At 40.8% G+C, this 20,680-nt stretch overlaps 1 protein-coding gene across 4 annotated transcripts in view; it reads right to left on the bottom strand.

The window, feature by feature from the left end:
* Positions 1 to 1,707: 1,707 nt before the first annotated feature.
* Positions 1,708 to 20,680, bottom strand: part of mtus1a (microtubule associated tumor suppressor 1a) — a 35,788-nt gene continuing 16,815 nt past the window's right edge. For all 4 annotated transcript variants that reach the window (XM_088081335.1, XM_042493154.2, XM_042493153.2 and 1 more), the window contains exons 7-15: positions 15,773 to 15,990; positions 9,995 to 10,061; positions 7,019 to 7,233; positions 6,548 to 6,653; positions 6,263 to 6,336; positions 6,024 to 6,119; positions 5,200 to 5,316; positions 4,968 to 5,065; positions 1,708 to 2,121 (exon numbers count right to left, since the gene is read on the bottom strand). In XM_088081335.1, the coding sequence (XP_087937461.1) occupies positions 1,893 to 2,121; positions 4,968 to 5,065; positions 5,200 to 5,316; positions 6,024 to 6,119; positions 6,263 to 6,336; positions 6,548 to 6,653; positions 7,019 to 7,233; positions 9,995 to 10,061; positions 15,773 to 15,990 (1,220 nt within the window). In that variant the 3' untranslated portion in view covers positions 1,708 to 1,892. The remainder of the gene's footprint in view (positions 2,122 to 4,967; positions 5,066 to 5,199; positions 5,317 to 6,023; positions 6,120 to 6,262; positions 6,337 to 6,547; positions 6,654 to 7,018; positions 7,234 to 9,994; positions 10,062 to 15,772; positions 15,991 to 20,680) is intronic.

Raw genomic sequence — 20,680 nt, 5'->3', positions numbered from 1 at the left:
TGTTGAGTTGTTCATTAAAAAAATGTTCTCATTTTGTATCTTAATAAAAAACAAGTTGTATTTGTGCAGAGGCTTTACACTTCCTCTGAGGAAGGGTTTCATTTTAGGACAATGAGCCTACACAGTACCCAAATATCTGAAGTCCAAAAAACAAGGAGTGCTGACCTGCAGGGTTTTCTTCTCCACAGTCACCAGACCTCAAATCTACTCAACATCTCTGGAAACATTTGATCAGAGAAAAGCCCAGAATGTTTGACAACAGGGTGGAGATTCAATGAGGATTTTCAAACGCCACAGAAAAACTGTAACTAAGACAAGTAAATAAATGTTACTTTTATAAGTAACTTCTTACTCCACCTCCCAGAGTTTTGGGAGGTGGAGTCTCTGTGACAGAGACAACACCCTGCTGCTGTAAACCCTGGCACTCTGTTGTGTTGGACACCTGATCAAACATCTCTGACTCATCATATTTAGCCTTCATGTTATATTTAAATGAAATATAGAGCGCAGCAGCCATTAAAGGCTTGCTCTGGCTTTGTAGCATGTTGTGAAGAGGAGAATCTGGTTTAAAGCTGAGCTGTGTGCCGGGCTGATGTCCTAATGCACTCCGTATGTGGAATGTGAACTGCAGGCCCAGAACTTATTTCAGCCCACTGCAACACTTGCTGCAGTTTCCACTTTGCTGAGTAGTTGCTGGTTGTTATGATTGTGGGATTAGCTTAGGATACGAATGTTTGTGGTTTAAAAAATATTTAAGTATATTTGACTCAAACACGACAGTCACAATGTCAGACTGATACCTGCCGAGTTCCAGGAAAAACTGAATTCCTTTAATATATTTCTGACGGTAACCATCATTTTTTCCATGTGCTGCAAGTCAGAATATGAAGATCACAGTTACACGTTTTGAATTTGATACAAGACTTTATTAATTGCATATTTCAAACAGGGTCAACAAACCAATAATATCAATTCCACATAAAATACTCTTTTTGACATGTACAAGAAAGCCTCTTTTGCGTGACTATTTGCAAAGACGCCCACTTTAAAGCTGCATTAGGAGGGTTCAGTAAGGGGTGATTACCAAGACTCAAACACATGCACAAAGACTTGGATTGGTCCCTTGGTCAAACAAATGTGAAGGAAAAAAAATGTTCGAGGCCACAGATGATACTTAAACTGACAACCTAAGTGTACAAAATCCCAACCCTTAAAAAAAAACCTCAAAGAAATTCTGAACAAATATTGAGGCTTGTACAGCGCTGGTGTACCTATCAGCAGCAAGATGTTATTGATATGACAATCTGACTGTCACTCTTGCGCAGTTAGCTGCGATAAATGGTGCAGGAATCCAAAAGAAGCAATTCCATGTTTCATGCGTACTTCAAATAAAATGCACTCTGAGGAGTGTCGTCTGTGTTCAAAGCTATTCTGTATTCAGACTTTCCATGGCTGTGGTTGCCAGGGACACAAAGGAGCTGGGTTGTATCTGCACATGTTGATATGCATGCATGTGTGCATCTTTTACTGCATGTAGTGTGTGTGCGCTGAGCCTCAGGACATACAAGCCTCTACCAACAAGTAACAAAAATAGTGTATCATTACATAGAAGTCCTGAGATTCTCTCTCCCACCCTCCCATTTATAGTATCAGACGTGAAAGGCAAAAACAAGGCGACCTTGCTTATTAAGTGCTTCTGTGCAAAGGTTGTTTTTTTTTTTTTTTAACAGTCTGTAGCATGTCTGTACAGAACGTTTCAGAGTTCATCCAATCCTGAAGGAGCCAAAGTCGGGCTGTTGTGTTGCTAAGCAAACGGGAAGCAAACATGGCTCTTAATTCCAGAATGATAACTCAACAGAGAGGGAGTGCTTCCTGGAAGCAGGAGCCCATCGTTATCTGGGCGAGACAGGAGTGCTGGAGAACACGCCCGAGCTGCGAGGTGATTGGAGGCTGAAGGAGCGGGAGGGGGAGGTGGAGGTGGGGGACACCTTGCGAGGGCTACTCAGGTCTCCGTTATGGAGCTTCCACATCAGCTCCTCGTTCTCCATCGACAAACGCTTGTTCACCTTGGACTCCTTCTGAAGGGACTCTTGCAGCACGGCCTGCTCTGACGACAGCTGCCTGTGATGCAACAACGCAACAGACAAGTTAGGAACGCTCTGAAGTACAAATATTTACAGACACGGAAAAATCTAAAGCAACATTATGTAGCTTTTCCACTTTAAAAATAACAGTTTCAAAGTTGATCTCATAGTACGTTAACTTTCAACTGGGAGACTGGTTTCTATCCCACTCCCACAGAACGCCTCAGTCGCCTGCTTTCAGCACTGTAACTTGGCCATCGGGTCGTGGTTCCCTGCTGAGAAGTGCATCAGCTTTGCGGCAATATGGTACAGACCAGCCTTCAGCTAAACTGAAGCTAGATAGTTTCTATGTATCTGTATGCATTTTTGTAAATAATCTTGTGTTTAATAAAGAAAGTTATATTTAATAAAAAGCCAGTTAGCTCGTCTCAGTACTGTTTGATACAATGTCTAAAGCAAAGAGATGGAAGAGGACGGTGATGGAGGAAGCTACAAAGAGAAAAAACAAGACTGACCGAGCAAGAAGTCGGACCAGAGCAAATACTGATCAGACTTTTACACGGGGGCGAGAGCTTTGTGAAAAAGTAGGCTGCAAGTCTGATGCCGAGCTGGCTATGTTGCCGTTGGACAGATGAGTAATATGCTCGTTTATAAGCTTTATGTCTTATTTGTGGCACTTTATTGTTGTTGGCTCTGTTATGATAGTTATTGAGTAATTTTTTTGAAATCATAAACCCAATTAGCCTATCTAGACACAGGTAACGTGTTACAGCCTGAAGTTAGTGGCATCATGTTACTGTCCCCTGATAGGTTTGCTACAGGTGGTACTTTAGTTTAGTGCAGTGGTTGTGCAGCCCATGACTGTTGCACGGCAAGAATAGTCCAGTAATAATACTGTACCTTGTTAGTTGACGCGGTTCTTTGGTTCTCAAAATGTCTTTGCCGGCTCACGTCCCTCAGCTTGTCAACAAATGCACGTTGTCTACGAGTGGGAGGCGTTGACCCTATGTGTGTTTTACGACAGTGGTGCTGCACTCGGAGGCCTTCAGTGGGTGAGTGCTAGAACCTCACTGTTAAATTCTCACCCACGGAAAGGCATTACATTCTCACCCACAGCATACCTCAAATCTTATTATTAGTATAATAATTATTTGATTAGACAAACATCTTAAATAAATTACGATTACAGAGGTTGCTTTGGAAAGCCTGAAGGATAAAACATACAATATTCATTTTTTGAACTGTCAACGAATCCCATGCTAAGACCCAAATAAATAATACATTAATGAGTCTCTCCATAATCTGACTTCCCCAGCCTCGTTGTTGCTCCAAGCACATTGGAGATGTAATTCTTTATAAAACAGGTCTTTATATACATTATATACTTTCATTTCTTATCTTTATTTGAGGTGGTAGTAACTCAGTCCAGGACCAAGGACTTTGCTTGGGAACCGGAGGGTCACGGGTTCAACTCCCCATCTGGACCCAGTATGGAATGTAGACTGGTAACTGGAGAGGTGCTCTTGAGCAAGACACTGAAGCCCCAACTGCTTGGGGCCTCTGACCATGGGCAGCCCCCTCGCTCTGACATCTCTATACTCAGTGCCTATGTATAGGTCCTGTTTGTGCATGTGTGTATTTCAGACCTGTGTCTGTAACATGTAAATGACAACAGAGTGAAATAATTGGATTTTCCTCAGGGATTAATAAAATATGTCTTCTTCTTTCATTTACTCATTTATTCAAATGCACAGTAATCAGCAGCTTAGCACTGTAGATTTTATCAAACAATATTCAAACTGGAGTGTATTTGCTGGTGATTATTTTCGGCCGCAGAGACCGTATATGGGATTATTACAAAACAAACAGTGCCAATATTCATCAGAGGAATACTGTATGTCACAAAGTACAATTGTGTGGATGACTGGTTAATAACTTTTGGAAAATGGTGTATGTCTATGGCACAGAGGAGTATGCACTTCAAGAAGTACTTTTCTGCTGGAATGACATTCTTTTCATTAAACTGGGCTGTTTATGTTGTAGAAAGATGCAAATACTTTTGTAATTACCAAACTGCACTGAGCCACACCAGACCAATAAATGCTCCCGCTGGTGGCTGATGTAATGCTAGCTTGCGTGTTTTGACAGAAACAGCATGACGGCCAGCTGGTAACAAACCATCTTGAATTAGAGTTCAATAATAGCCTAAAATATAGTTCTGAAAACATTCGAGGTGGGATGTTTGGTCATATTTGATCAGCGCTGCTTACTTTTATCATTTGATCTCAGTATTATCAGCCTTTGTTTTTAAAATACAGAAAACAGTATTACGCCCACGTCCTGTTCATAAATTCTCATATTACTGCCAAACAGTGCACTAAAATATTAGAGATTATATTATTACACAATATAAGAGATTTTAGTTGAGAAATATGTAATATAGTGACAGGACCTTGGTTTATATCCCCTCAGCACTGCCTAGTTTCACAGTTTGAACAGAGTTTGAGACAGAAAAAGAGAGAGAAGGGTTGCTCTCTATACTCTTTGTGTCTGTGGTGTATGAAAATGCAGAAGTACAATCAGTAGTTCAAGCAAACAACCCTTAGTGTCAACGAAAAGCATCATCTGGTGGATTTGAGCTGAGAGGTGAGCAGGGAGATCTGTGTGCTGGTAAGATGGAGGGAAGTTGACCTCAGTCCGTTCAGTACTACCCACATTGTTGTGATACAAAGCTTTCAGAAAATAGGCAAAGTATCCCTTTAAATTCAACGTGGCCATTCAAAAGTTCAGTAAAGCATAAGGACTCTGAACTGGGATGTACGGTTAGATGCTTCAAAGTTGGGTTTCCATAACTACAGATGAGTTCATACAGTGAACTCTTACCTTGACAGTGCATAATGTCTCTCCATGCGGGCTTTGAGGTCCTCATTCTCCTGCTGGACCTTCTTAAGGCTCTCGTCCAGCTTCACATTTTTCTCTGTCTGCAAAGAAACAAACAAAACAGAATGACTGCGTGTGTTACTTTCATGGTAGGAGCATTGCTTGTCTTGATGCCTAGCATCAAGACTGGCCGTCATGCTGTGCTGCACTCAGGAGCATCTGCCTCCGGTCTCACCAGTTTATCTATCTCCATCAGCTTCTTTTCCTGCTGGTGGAGCTGTGTGTTTTTGATGTCCAGCACCACTTTGAGGCTCTCGAGCTCCTGCTCCAGATACAGCGTGTGGGCGTCCTTCTGCAGGGACAAAGAAGTGCCAAGATGTTCAAGGACTGTTAAAGACTTAAAAATGAGTACAGCCAGCGTTGTAAATGTCATGCGGCCATAAAACCAGAACCACACAACAGAGGGCGCCATGCATCACTTACAAATTAGTCATTGCTCTGAGCTCGCAGGGACAATGAGCCTCTGGATGTTTACGTGTTATACACAACGACATAAAGATGACAAACACGCGACATCCCTCTGCAGGAAGGTAGTGTTTCAAATACTCCTCCTCCCTTTTTAGCTGCAAGTGGTCATTTTGTAATATTGAGCTGCTCTTATTAAGAATAGCAGCTGTGGAGTGGCAGGGTAATGTGAGGTAGTTACCTTAATGACTTGACTGAGCCAGGGCAAAATGCTGAGTATATGTGGCAGCCACTTAACACTGATGAGGAGTGGCATCCTCACTGTGCAACAGCACTCTGGGAAGATTAAAATCTACACCCTGGGCTCAGACTCAGGGCAGTGCTGTGGCTAACAGAGTTTAACTTACTCTTGTTCATTTATCTGGTAAAAAAAATGGTTAAAGGACCCAATTTTTTTCTAATGTTTGGTTTATATTTTGGGTAATCACTGGCTTCGTGGTTTTGCCCTCTTTGATGCTTAAGGGCAGACAACACTGGAGTCATAAGATGTTTTAAAGTGGAGTTGTGTTATAAAAAGCACACAGATAAGAGTACCTGACTTTTTTCGGCCAGCTGCTTCCTCCTTTTCTCTTCTGCAGTTAGCTTCTCAATCAGGGCATTGTTCTCTGCAGTCAGCTCTTCAATTCGTCCCTGTGGATGTACGCAACACAACAAAGTCACTGAGTAAAAGCTTTTATAGACTGGTTCATCAATCCATGAGTTATCTTCGTGTCATGATGCTATTGTTTGTGTGAATTGCTTTAATAAAAAGGGGGGGGGTGGGTAAGGCTTACTGATAGAACAGCTCCTGTCTCTTTCAAAGTTTTGTCCAAAGATTGCAGCTCCTCACTGTGGACTTTGCTGAGCTCTAAAGAGTTTAATGACATTACAAATATTTCAGAAAACCCAAACTATAGAACAAAGCTCCACATAATCACAATGTCATGTTTTCATGTAATACAAAAAATCCAGAAGGGGCAGAAACTAAAAAGTTCCAAAACATCAAATGCTTCTGAGATTGAGTAAGTTTCAGAGGGAGGATGTAGTTTCGTTCACTGAATCGATTTTTGTTCACTCACCTTCCAGTGACATTTCATATTTCTGTTTAAAAGACTGCAGCTGTTCTGCATGGTTGCTCTCTAGCTCCAGCTTCATGGCTTCATGATTTTCTTTAAGCTCTCCCATCTTTAAAAAGAACACAGGCAAGTATTCATTTTTAACCACAGCATTACTGATCCCACTAAGAACGGCTTTACATTAAGATGCTTTGCAGTTATTTCAAGTTATTTTAAGTAAAAAAAAACCCAAAAAAACACTAACATTTTACAAATGTTATCGCATCAAGGATTATAATGACAGTATATTGAATAAAAACACCCTGGGCTGGTATCTGACCCTTTAAAGAAAACGGCTTTCCATTTTATGTAATTAAAAATAGAAGAGCCTTTAAATAACACTGTGGAATACTCAGAGGCAATAGCAAACATTCCTAGATAAATAATTAAAGTCTATAATATGAATCATAATGAAAAGGTGGAGTGGGGACAAACCTGCTGTTCCATGAGAGTCTTGCACTTGTCCGTCTCCTCCTGGTAGGTGAGGTGGACCTTGTCCCACTCAGCCTGATAGAAGGCCTGTAGCCTCTGCTCCACCTCGGCCAGGTCCTTCTGATGCTGCTCCTGCAGTTTGTGCAGTGCATCCTCCAGAGCGACACGCAGCTCTTCCTTCTCCTTCTCCAGACGTTCAGAAGATTCAATGGAGCAAACTAGAAGTAAAAAAACAGAAAGTAAGAATTTTATAATGGTAAAAAAAGGTGTCAGGACATTTGCATGTAGTTCTGTCACTTTATGCAGACTGTAATATTCAGTCAAATAGAGCAAAGTAAAAATGTTACTCTTAACTGCTTGTGTAAGAAATATGATACGTCCACTGAGGAAGTCTGTTTAGCAAAGTTCTCCCTTCATGTAAATGTGTGACACTAAATGCGCTCCAAAAAGGAATGGAAAAACTGACTTTCAAGGGGAGGTTCCTTTTGCACTTGACTGCATATGCCAGCTACACTGAAGTTATTTATAGGCAGATGAAGATATAGCAACAGGTCTGCTAATAACTTTTACAATATCTCAAAGTCTGCAACATAGGTAATGTTTCCTAAATGAGAAGCACCTTTTTTTTCCCTCCACAGATGTTCATTTGCCATTTATAAATACGCACAATTGGTGGCTTTTGTTTTTGTTCTGTAAACCATCTCGCTATTTTCCGAATGTTTCCATCACCAAGTGTTTATATCTGCTCTGAAGTGGGCGACAGTGACCAACTCCATAAGCTGTCTCCAGTTTGAGTGCTTTTGCACAAACACTGTTGATACCCAGCAGCTGGCAGCCAAATAAGAACTTCAGCTAAGTGGTGAAGTCACAGTGATGGTGTACAGTAAGAAAGGCAGCTGTGAGTAAATAGAACGTCCACTGCCATGTTAAGCAGCATTTTCTCTCAAAGGTTTGGTCTCAAAGACATGGCATGACAATAAACGATAACTACTTAGAACTTGAAACTATGTATGACTTCAACAGTGGGTGTAAGATAACACCGAACCCAGATGTTGCTCTGCTTTGCTACAACATGTGTGGCATGTACATTCACTGTTCTCACAAACCATCAGAGCAAAATAAAGGCACAATTACTCTATGGACTAAAAGTTAACTTACAATAGGATAACCCATCAGGAGGCCACAGTACAATGTCATCATGGTTTAAATAAAAGAGTCGTGAAAAGCCTGTTTAATTCAGATTTTGCACATATGCAGTTTCCCCCTGTTATGAGGGGCACGTGCTGTACTCGATATGTTTACTGAATGTTCACTTATCTGTATTGAGTGTTGCAATTTAAGTCATGTTGGACAACACTGTTACAGACAAATAGTCAGTGTATTCCTGTTGCTCTCTGAAGTTAAATAAAGAGTGTGTGTATTTGCGCAGCTACACATTGAGCTTCAGTATAAAGAACCACTGCACTGCATGAAGATTCACCTTACCAAGAGTGGAATAATGGCAGCAGAACCAGGAACAGCAGCCAAGCGAACACAGGGACTATCTATCAGGCTTTGGCATGTACAGCTCAAACAACTGAGCCCAGCTATCATGTGTAACAGAATTCTGGTCATATGAGCCTGTCTAGTCCAAATCCAACCCCACAAAAACACCTCATGGCTCATAAGGGGGAGGAGGGCCCAGTTAACCTAAAGTTAGCTGCACTCTGGCCCACAGTCAGCAGGGTGACGGGGTTTGGAAGTGTCGCATATAAAGCAGATGGTGAAAAATGCAGATCCTCTTAGATATAACTTGACGTGTGAGGAATGATAAAAGGGTGTGTGGTTGTATCATAGTTCTGGCCATGGCCCAAGACCGTAATTTATTGCTGTGCAAGGAGTGAGATCACTGTGGAAGCAGGCAGGGACACAGTCTGAGGAGGGAATGAACTAAAAGTGGATTTCTAAGAATGCATCTGGACTTCCAAATATATTTTACTGTAAATAATACAAAAAGGTCCACCTGAGGTCAGTGTAGGTTTCACAGCCGCCCTTCAGTAAAGAATGTGTTAAGGCGCAGATAAAACAGCGCTCAGCGTATAAGAGCAGTCATGTGGAAGTCCCGAGGCTGTGAGGAAAAGGAGGAGCTACAACACTACTGCTGCCTCAAGTAAGAGACATAAAAGCTGGCGTGTGAGGGTGCAGTGCCTGTAAGTGCAGAGCTATTCTGTGTGACAGCACTTAGGCTGGACAGAGAAGATGAGTTATTGTCCTTTAGACTTGACAAGGCCTCAGGTGGTGTGGCACTGCACCACTGGAATCCCTTCCTGTGCAAGGTCAGAGGTCAGCGTGTTCTCCCTGGAGACTGACACCACTCTGTACACATGCCTTGATAAATACGTATGTGATTTTAAGCTGAGGACAAAGCAATTAACAGGTGGAGGAAGAACCGCAGGGAAAAAGCAAACGAGTAGGACGTCCCCTGCATACAATAATACTACTGTTTCAGTCATGAGGTAATCTACACACCAGTTCAACATAATAATAAAAGTTTTACCAATTCAAGGCACAGTACTGAACTCTCTTATTATTACCTAAATAAAAAAAGATTACATTGAACTGCATGATTGTCTTTCAAGAGAAATTAGTGCATGTAACGAGTGACTAAATGTATTAAAATAATGCCCCACACATGCTATGAACATTAATTTAAAGCACCAGTGACTCAGATCAATAACTGCATTAGATCACAGAAACAAAATAAGTGACCCCAGTAAACAACCGAATAGACGTGATGATTGAAACAAACATAGCAGAGCAAAGCACACTGTCCTCATTATCTAAACAATGCGAGCCTGACTTTTTATCTAAACTGAAAAATCGTAAGGCCAAAAACACATCAGAAAGGGAAATTAAATTCAGACCCTATATCAGGAGTGTGTAGTTTGGTGATAACAACTTCAAACATAGCTGGTGTGTGACCAAGGTGACCCAACTTACCCAGCTCTCCTCGAAGGTTGACCAGCTCTTGGGACAGATCCCTGCGCTGCCTTGTGGCTTCATCACGCTGCAGAGAAAAGAAAACAAAAACATAAACAGTCATGCACACTGAGATGTCAAGGTAATTTTAGTAGCTTAAACTAATACAATTAAGCACACAAAATGACAGTTTTATGAATTTGAGAGATCATTTACTATTGGAAGAAAGGGTCTGTCAGGGAAACACCCTAACACATAACAGTCTAATGATGACAGTTTTTCCTTCCAGGATATTGTGTGACTGCCAAATGCAAATACATTCACAGCACCTCAGCAGAGAGATCAGGGAAAAACAGACATTCATCTCAGGCTAACAGAAGGCATGTGCTAAGACTGAAAACATAACTCCTTCACTTCTCCCTTTCTGACTCAGTTCTGCAGAGGAGGCTGCGCTGTAGCTGCAGTGCTCCCCCAGATTTCAAACTGACACATCCAATTTCAAACTGTTTACCTCCTGCTAATACCGTTCTCTCATTATGCTGATTCACATAAGCAGCCCGACAAACTAAACATCACAAAGCCTGCAAAATTAAAGTTATGAGCCTGTGACAATAAGCCCAGTAAGACAAGCCGAACATGAACTCACTGATCAGTTTACAAAAGCATATATAATCCACTCTGTCCTGCTGTCCCTCAAATCTGCATCTCTTCCTCACTGCAGAGTAGAACAATGTAGAAGCCAGTTACCCTCTCTGCAGCGCAGGGAGCACTAAGGCACGCTCTGCTGCCAGAACAGCCCATGATCCAGCCTCAGCCTGAGGCTTGGGTGCAGGAGTCTCCCCCCTGCAGCTGTGGAGACCCAGTACTCCAGGACAAACAGTGGTCCAGGTGGACGCACCACCTCCACACACACCTCCTCCCAGACTGCTCTGACTACATCTGAGGCAGGACTGAAAAAGCCGCTTCACTGGCTGTGGTGAGTGACTGCAGAGTGCATTACCGTATTACACCTAAAAAAAAAAAACAAAAGGGGCAGGCTACAGTGTGCACAGAACAGCCTCCTCATCACGGAGGTGAGGTCACTTTAAGAGGCACTAAAGGCAGCCGGGCTGGAGCAAACGGATCATTTGTACAGAGCTGACTGACATCAGGCTGATGGAGCAGGACTTGGCTTATGCAGTGACCTTCCCAAGGGATACATGGAGAGGCTTCATTACCACCATCCCCCACCACTCGACCAAAACTACATTAAATCATCCCCTCACCCTTCTGCATCACTACAGTCTACTGTGCAGCTACAGGCTCCATGGGTACAGTCTCTCCGTTACAAGATGATATCATGATGAGACAGATTACATTTCCAGCTCCTGCGTGTGCACCACTCTTTGTCGATTAATGACTGTTATTTTCTCAATTAATGGATTGTTTGGTCAATAAAATGTTAGAAAATGGTTAAAAAAAAAACCCCATCTATCACAGTTTTCCAGAGCCCAAGATGACGCCTTTAAATGTCTTGTTTACAACCCAAAGATTTTCAGTTTACTTTCATAGAAGAGCAAAGAAACAAAAAATATTCACATGTAGAATTAAAACCAATTAATCCATGATCAAATTAGTTGGCAATTTAATAAAAAAAACAAACGGTCACTTGTTGACTAACCACCACATGCCTTGGTAATTATTTCTCAGACTGCATAAGAAACAGCAAATCTAAATCAGTGACTGTCACTGAGATCATGTTTTGACTCTCGTAATTTACGTGACTGAATAAGACACTGATGCTCTCCATGAAGTCACCTGCTTCCTGTGTACAGGTGAACTGATCAAAACAAGCTTGTGGCTTTTATTTTTGCTGACTTCAGATTCAAGTTTCTCTTTATGGATGTATGCTAATATTTCTGTAGGCAATATGTGTCAGTTAAAAATGTGAATATGCACTTAAAAATAACATGCAAGTCATCTTTTTCAGGCATAATTATTGAGCAAAACAACTGCCACAAGTCAGCTCAATGATCAGCGCACATAAAACCTTTTTATTAGTCTAAAAATAGTTTCTATTACATACATCTATGTTATGCTTTGCATGTATTTTTCATTTTAACTTCATATCCAGTTTCTCGAAGGGACATTGAGCCCAGTGCACAGAGTAGACATATCCCCCAGTGTATATCAATATGATACCACATCAGGTGTAGAATAACACTTGATGGTAGACTGAGATCAATGCTTCAGATTGCTTTAGATCAAGTTTCAAATTCCAAGAAATATTGTGAATATCAGAAAGTGAGTGAAGTAAATCAAGACTCTTAATCCTGTTTCTGGTTATTCAGGAATGCGCCTGCATTCCTACACTGAAATGCAACGTGTTTCACAGCATTTTCTGAGAGAAGGTATGCCAGACCAGGTCCAGTGCTTACACACTCTGTCCAAACACATGATCAGAAACAGTGCTCAGCCCACGCTTTGTGTTTGGCTGCTGTTCATAACCATATCAAGTCAACAGCTGGGACATTCTCACACTATGCTGGTAAGGACCTGCCTCCTATTCTTGGTCTGGTGAGTGGCCACCAGATTCCACTGCACACTACAAGCACGCAGACGCATCCATTAACACACCTTGCAAACTAATCTGTTCATACTGAATGATGTTTTGATATCAAATGCAAGTTATATCTGTTTTTTATACTGCAAGTATTAGTGTCCAAAGAAACAGGACATACTATGGTTAAAGTTATGACAGCTTTTTTTTCTAAGAGAGGAACAAACGTGTTTTTAATATTTGTTGATGTAATCGGTTTCATAATCCTGTCACCCAAACATGACACATCAGTCAAACTTCAGTGACTCAAGATCACACACTTTGCTTTAAATGCTATTTGTTTTTTGTTTGTATACATTCATCAGTCAACATCAACAAATCAAAAAATAGGTTACTATGGGCTTTCTAATGCCTGGAATGTGCACCAAAGTTACAACAGGAAAAAATGCTCCCGAGATGACCCCTAACCATCTGAAGGACATTTGTCAAAATAACGTAAGACACCTGACTGCGTGATCAGAATACTTTCATTTTTTCACCTTTTACGAAACAACAGTACTCACTGCAGCTCACCGAGGCTAAAACAGAGCTGAAAGGAACTCTGTCACAACTGCAACTATCCAGAGCACTGCCACAAGGGATCTGTTAGGTGTCAAACTCTGGAGTAAGGCAAGAGTAAAGGGAGATGCTGTAATCTAGGCCAAAGGAAATAAATGCATTAAGTGACTTTCTGCATCACAACTGAGAGGAGCAGTGGTCCACTTTTCTGAAATAGTTCTCAGCAGCTAAGCGCTTAAATGCACAACCACTTAAACACACTGCTTAAAATCTTGTCGGCAAACATCCTCCTGCTACTCTGAGTCCCTGTGGCACTTGATAATACTTACAGTAGTGCATTGCTTGCAAACAACAGCTTGTTAAGAACTTGGAAACCCACTGATTCACTTTACAGCAGCAACAAACCAAAAGGAGCCACTACAGCAGCAACAAGCAATTGATCCCTCACCCACAAACATTGCTAATTTGTGTGTGATGAAGCAACTGTCTAAGCTGGACGCACCACAGCTACAGTATGGTTTGAAACAGGGTCACCACTGTAGTGTTTTTATCTCTGCATCGCCCTAGTGCCCTGTAAATCTACTTAATCTGAAGTACAGGGATGTTAAACTGAATAAAGAGTTATGTGTTCAAGCAAGTTATTTTTACAACCTCATACTGTGTATTAATGAATTTGGCCTCAACATCCTGTGCTGATGTATCAGACGGGTAGCAACTGTATCAGATAAGGTCCGGTGGATTACAAAGGAATGAAGGCAAGTTCAAAGTGGCCTCTCGAGGAAAGTCCTGGCAGCTGTAACGTCTGCCCCTTATGCCACTGCATTCTCATGTAATGTGGAAATTTTTTATTTTTATTTTTTTTTTACAAACATTAAGTAAGAAAGGAATAAGATAGCAACTTGATAACCACATTAACCTTGGATCAGGAAGTGTTTCTATATTTTTTGCTCAAACTATTTCAGCGTGCCGGTTAAATGCTGATCTTTGACAACAGACATCAGTGTTTTGTTGTTTCTCACTTAAATCTATCTGTGAACTTAAAATGAGATGAAACATCAAGAAAATTAACTAAAATAAAAAGAACTAATAACTGATAGGGACATCTCAACACTGACCTTACTGTATTTATCAAATACAGATGAGTTAAGACATTGAGTGGTGAAAAGTATTTATGATATTGTGCCTTAAATCAATTTACATTTGGATGGTACGTTCCAGTTGTTTCCCTCAATCAACACATATGGTGTGAAAAGATTTGACAAGGACACTTCTAAAGTTAACCAGAGGGACTAAAATAGCTTGTGACATTTTATGTACTCAAAGGGGGTAACCGTGTATCTGCTTTTTCCTTTAGGTTTACAGGAAAACATAGATACAAATATTTACTGACTGCATAAGATCAATGTAATTTAATTTTATAATTCACTCATATTACCCTGTGGGGCTTCTGACTAAATATACTTAACAGAGCCCAAGCTTCACATCCTAATTTTGTTTTGATAAGAGCTAAATGAGGGAATATGGTTGGTGGGGTCGGGTGGAGGGTAGCTGATGGGATAAGCCTGTTTGTACTGCACTGTGGGAAGATTAATCCCTTGGGGCATCCAGTTCCTGGAAGCCAATCACATGGCACCACTATTAAAACAGATCCAAAACAAACAGCAAGTTTAAACATTCATATTTTAAAAGCTTACAGAGTCATGCTAGCCTGTCTCAATAACCTAAGAATCTATGAAAGGGACATGCCAGTAACACTCAAATACTCATAGCAAGCCTCTAGATAACAACCACAAAGAGTTCAGCTCTTCTGTTAAAATCTTCACAAGAACATGCAAAACATGCTGCAATTCATTTTAAAAGGAGCAGAATTTAACTTTGATCCCAGAATGCTTCAGTTGTTCAGTGGATGACAACAACAGGGCTGTTCTGTGTTGGACAACTTTCAAGTATGTCTTTGTGTGCAGCCACTTGTACCCTTACTATCACCCCCCATGCTGTCGCTGTAAATAGAAATGCCATTTGGTTTTCCTCGTATCAACATGCAGGATTTGATGTCGTAACACTTGTAGTTATGTAATAAAGATGAATTCAGTGTTTGTGCGTACACTACCACAAATTGAAAATTTAGAGATAAAGAGACAATATCTTAGACTCTGAGCTCAAGACGACCCTTTGTTTTTTTAGGACATCATAGCTCTGATGTTTTTTTTTTTGTCTTGTACATGGTTTAATCTCAGCTTTCTATAAAGTTAAGTATCATGGAAAGCACAACACAGCAAGAATATATGAAACTTCTGCTATTTGAATTTTATGATATGCATGTTCCCACTAGTTTGACAGATATGTGATTCCTCACAAATACCAGTCTGATATAACTGAGATACCTTCTTTATACTGAGCAACCTAGTGGTATAACATGGTAGAGTGAGCAACACTGATTACAGCTTTAAAACTGATTCAATGCCAACAATCACAAACTGAATTAGGCTAGTAATCTCCTGATATTATACGTGACACATCTTTATATTTGAAGACCTCTCTTTATTTTTCTCTGAATTAAAGGTTGATGCTGCAAAGTGCAATAATTGTGCAATATGCTTCACTATTTCCTCTTTATTTATTGGATAAATTGTCAGTAAAAAAAATTAAGAGTCCATTCTGTTCAGAAAATATATTTCTCGTTATCAATAAAATTTTCATACCTCAGCTAAAGCTTGCTGCAAGACAATGGCAACAGCCTCAAATCCACGGTTACTAGCTGCCAGGAGTCCTCTAAGCAGCTGGATGCTCTGGTCCTTTCTTCCACCCTCGGTGACACTCGGTGGCACCACATCCGGAGGTCCACTACGCTGGTTTGGTTGGGACGCTTGTTGCTGAGGGTGTTGCTGGCGGCAGCTGGCCTTGGGTTTGTTCTTGTCCACTGTGAAAGAACATGGGTTGAGTGTCGTGACAACGTTAATCATCATCATACCCCCCTCAATAAGGGCTACAGCTGATCTGAAAGCAGCACCACCCGCCCTATACGCTCATGTCAGGGTCACAAATGCAGCAAAGCTCCAGTGTCAAAGCGCTGAATATTTTCTGCAGTCCAGAACTGATCTGTCCAATCAGTCAATCTGATGATTCCCAGTGCTGCTCCTGCGACAGCCCAGACATGAAAATGGATCCTCTGAATGCAATCAGTTTTCCATATCCTAATTCAATCTTATGCCGTGCAGACACTGGTGACCAAGGACAACTATTTTAGCAAGGCCTTGCTACTGTAGCTTTTATTTACATCAGCTTTATAAATACATCACTCCCGTACAGCAGCTACCATAAATCCTACTAATGAAGAAGGCTTTGTTTTCTCTGTTACACTGAGCCGACAGAGGAGAGGACCTCAGTGCCACAGAGTGATACAAGAGAAAAGAAAAGGATTTAGCACTGATAGTGGACACCTGTGTGTTTCTTTGAAAGCACAGTTTGTTTACTGGGAGACTGTAGTGAACGTTACGTAACACAGCAATGAGGATATCCAGAGATGCATGGGGAATACCAGTGAGTGGAATATACTATACCACCTGTGGCCTGACTCACTCAGCCGTCTGCTGTTTTAGATGACAACTGTAAGAGCCAATTAGAAGAACAAACAACGAATATTAAAGAGTTGCAAGTGAATTTAGAGCTATAAAACCCTGGAGAAATCTACTTTAAAGAAGGTACTGTAGTGAATCCACCCTGGTGCAGTACATTAATACTGTGCAGGCATGACTGCTGCCCATGAGGTGTTTAAATCCATATACTTTATGGACAACAAGACTTGGATCAAGTTAAATTTAGATGCACTAAGCAGAGTAACATTTAAGAGCATCATAACATCCCAGAATAACACCAGCATGTAACTGAGATATCTTTCAGAGCAAAATAATGCTGCATTTACTTGGATGCCTTTCAAAATAAGACCCTGCAATTTCTATTGGCAGCAGGAAATATCTTCCCTGCCTACTGCAGACAGCTGATCCGGGAGCTGCAGAGCAGATAACTCTGGACTGATTGGGGCAAAATGACACTGCAGAGAATATAACACTCTGTGCCGGCCAAATCAACGGAAAGAACACTGTTGTGATGGAGCAAAACCTTATACCTGAGAACAGGATCTTAAAGAGCCAGATCCACTTCATCTGAATAATTATATGCGGCATTAATGCCAAAGGCTGACTTGAGTTTACATAGCTCTGTATGTGGAAGTGCAATTCACCTCAAAGCTCGTTTCTCAGTGTCTCACAGCCAAAGTAAACTGTTCAGCATAAAAGACAGGAACAGCCTTCAAGACAAACAAAACAAGAGACACACCTTACTGTACCATTTAGGTAAATTTCATAATGTTGCCTCTTATGCTTTAAAAGTTGGTCAACAAATTTACTTGTATGGAATTTTCAGACTGAAATAGGTGACAAAGATCATTTAATGCCAGAAAAACAGATTTCCAACTCAATGTCCTAACTGCATCCTTCTAATATAAATAACTTGTTTTTTTATTTTATTTTTCCATCATATAAAGTACATAAAGGTAAAGGTAGAGAAATGTCAAAATAGAAGTCCTTTTTTTCTGACACAGATCCAGACTGTGGAGCTGTACTGCTCAGCTTTTAATCATTTTGATGATGCTGCAGTTTATTAAATCTAACAGGATTTCTTTAAATCAGGGTGCCCTCTGCTGGTTGTGCAAAGAGCACAAAGGGACAACTTCTCATCATGCACCACAAACATGTCAAGCTCCATGACAGACTCAGGTTGTTGAGCTTCTGCAGAGTGGCAGTTCACATTGTTTTTTGGAAATATCCATGTGATGGTGGAAACAATATGTAAGTGCAAAAGAAGTCGCTCTTAGTTTGTAACATGTGAATCTCTTATCCCCCTGTAATTTTAATTTTTTGTCTTTTCATAGAGGTAGGTCGATTTTGAAAATTAAAATATAGTTATGGCAGTTTGCTTTTTGCTTGACCTCCCATAACAATTTAAACAATACAGAGTGGGATCATAGGGATCCCTGAAGACAGAAATCTTCCCACACACTGTATGGTTTTTTTTTCCTCATTATACCAGAAGTAAAAATTATGCAACAGATTTCTGCTGAATCTAAAAAATTCATGCTTTCACCTTTTTAAATAATTTATAATGGTCCAAAGAGGAGGACGATTCAGAGATGTGTGTGTGTATATATATATAAAATTAAATGGCTCTTTTTCAATCTTTCATTGAGAGACACATTTCTTTAAGGCTTTTCCTTTAAATTTGACTCTCTGTTTCACTGCTGCTCCATGGAAACACAAGACCTGCAGCTATTTTCTGTCTCAACACAGTGTTGATGACACACATTGCCCTCTTTATTTCATACTCCCAGGCTCAAAGAATCATTTTTTTGACCAATTCAACGAGGACACATCACAACAAATACTGAGTGATTTGGTAGCTCCACAGCTTAGTGCTCTGATTGCTGCTGTGAGGAGACATCACACCATAGCGCAAAGCATGATGGGTGATGAGACCCCTCACAATCAAGCACTTGTTATGATGCTTGGTTGACACAACACCAGACAATTATTGTCAGTGTAACATTCACTGACCACTTGTCTAAAGTAAATTATAACTAAATAAGTGTCTCAACTAACTGATGCATGGGATACTTGCTACATACAAAATGAATGACCTGAACTCATAACGCTTCCCTCTGTTACTAAAACCTTCGAAACACTAAAACTAAAAACCCAATTGTAGGCATTAATGTTGGTATTTTATGCAAATAATACTGTGGTTACATTTAGACACAAAAAGAACTTGGATATGTTTAGGGAAAGATCATGTTTTGGCTTGAAATACCCAGTTCTGACTGGAAATACCACTGAGGTCTTGCCAGAAAACACCCAGCCCTGGTGGCCAAACCACTGTCGGAAATGCCACTAATATCTTGTTAAAAAAACAATAAAAAAATATAACCTGTTCTGTTATTTGTTGGTCTGTAACAGAGGTCTGCAGCTTAGCAGCCATCTCGCCTAGGTCTGACAGCATCCACATCCAATCATAGTATCAATAGTTTGCAGAAATGTACGATGCTGCCATTTTCCTCTAGCGACAGGGCTTAACCTCAGCTACCATATTTGTTCATAACCTTTAAAAACAGGAGAAGAATACTTTAAATGATGTAGGAACCACAGGAAGAAATTCTGCATTCCTACAGTCGTGTTCAACTATCACAACAAGGATCCCACAGTTCAACCCAGAGACCTAGAACCAAAATAACCTTGGTTTATCTCAGGGTGAAACAGGAGCACTGGGTGTCCAGTGAGCCAGACGAAGTGTGTTCTGACAGTAATAAAAAGCTGGCCTCAAAATTAATGCACACTATCCTGACATGTTGACTTTTAAGAGACCTTTTTGTTGTTTATTTATATATATCTATTCCTGAATTCAAGATCATATCCTACAATATTTCTGGTCAGGGTCACTCCTTTTGGTGACCAAGGTAGGTAAATGAAAGATGAACCTCCTGTTTTGCCAGCAAGTAAATAGCCATGCTAAAAATAGATTTCAGAACCAGCTAGCTGCACAGGTCTACATTAGAGGCAAACACTAATGGGCTTGGCTTAAATCTTACAGCACAGAGATCTACAAACAATGCAAATGTTAGTAGTAATATTGAATACTGAAATAACTGACAGACCTGCTTGGAAAATCACAGTGTTCTTCTGGCATCCTGACAGCACCTGAATGTTTCGGAGTAAACCCTTGGCTGTCAGACGCACGTGGATGTTCGACAGGGAGAGCTTTGGAGACCATAACATCTCTCAAAAACAAGGCAGGAGGGCCAACTTTTTTAGCCAAAAATGAATTAAAAATACTGTTTCAAAATGCAGAAGCTTAATGCTGGCTATGAACCACATGCCATGGTGTCTCTCAGTGTATCATGCCTCCAGTGACAGCTGAACTGACAGGCAAAAAATAAATAAATCAATAAAAAACAATAGTAGGATTTACACCACTGAGGCAGCCTTGAAAAAAGTGAAGGCACCCAGTTCAGCATGGCAGGTCTCCCAACTTAAATCTAATTCCCAGCTGTGAGGGCTGGAAGACATAGATGGCCAAAGGCTGGCCAGTGGTTTGTGGCACAGCCTGATAGATGTGATAGGGGCAGAAAAAAAAAATAAAATCCCTTAATCCTCTTGGTAAAACCCAGCTTCACCAAACATTTGAATTTCTCCCAGCAGAGCAAAACAGCATCTCCAAGCTTAATGATGGCGGTGCTGTGGCAGAGCCAGGATGCAAGGAAGAGAGCCGAGGGGGGTAGGGTGAGAGAGAAAGGAGAGGGTGGAGCTAACTGCATAACTGCAGCCAATAGGAATTTAATCCAGCCCCCCAGTCTTCCTCTCATTTACTCTCTGGCGCTGTGTCACCAGCACTGGGATTGCGAGAGATGAGACTTCTCGTGGTATGGTTTGGTCTGATGAGCTGAGCTGCAAACAGCTCGGTTGGCACAGCTCTTTGTGAAAATGTGTCCTCAGCCATGACTGTGACACATATCTACACTAAGACTAAAAGAATGTGCTGACTAATTGAGTGTTATAAAAATT

Source organism: Plectropomus leopardus, chromosome 8, assembly GCF_026936395.1.
Source record: "Plectropomus leopardus strain MGB_pleo_1.0 chromosome 8, ASM2693639v1, whole genome shotgun sequence".
Taxonomy (NCBI): Eukaryota; Metazoa; Chordata; class Actinopteri; order Perciformes; family Serranidae; genus Plectropomus; species Plectropomus leopardus.
The sequence above is the reverse complement of the archived record's forward strand: the minus strand, read 5'-3'. Positions and strand labels throughout refer to the sequence as shown.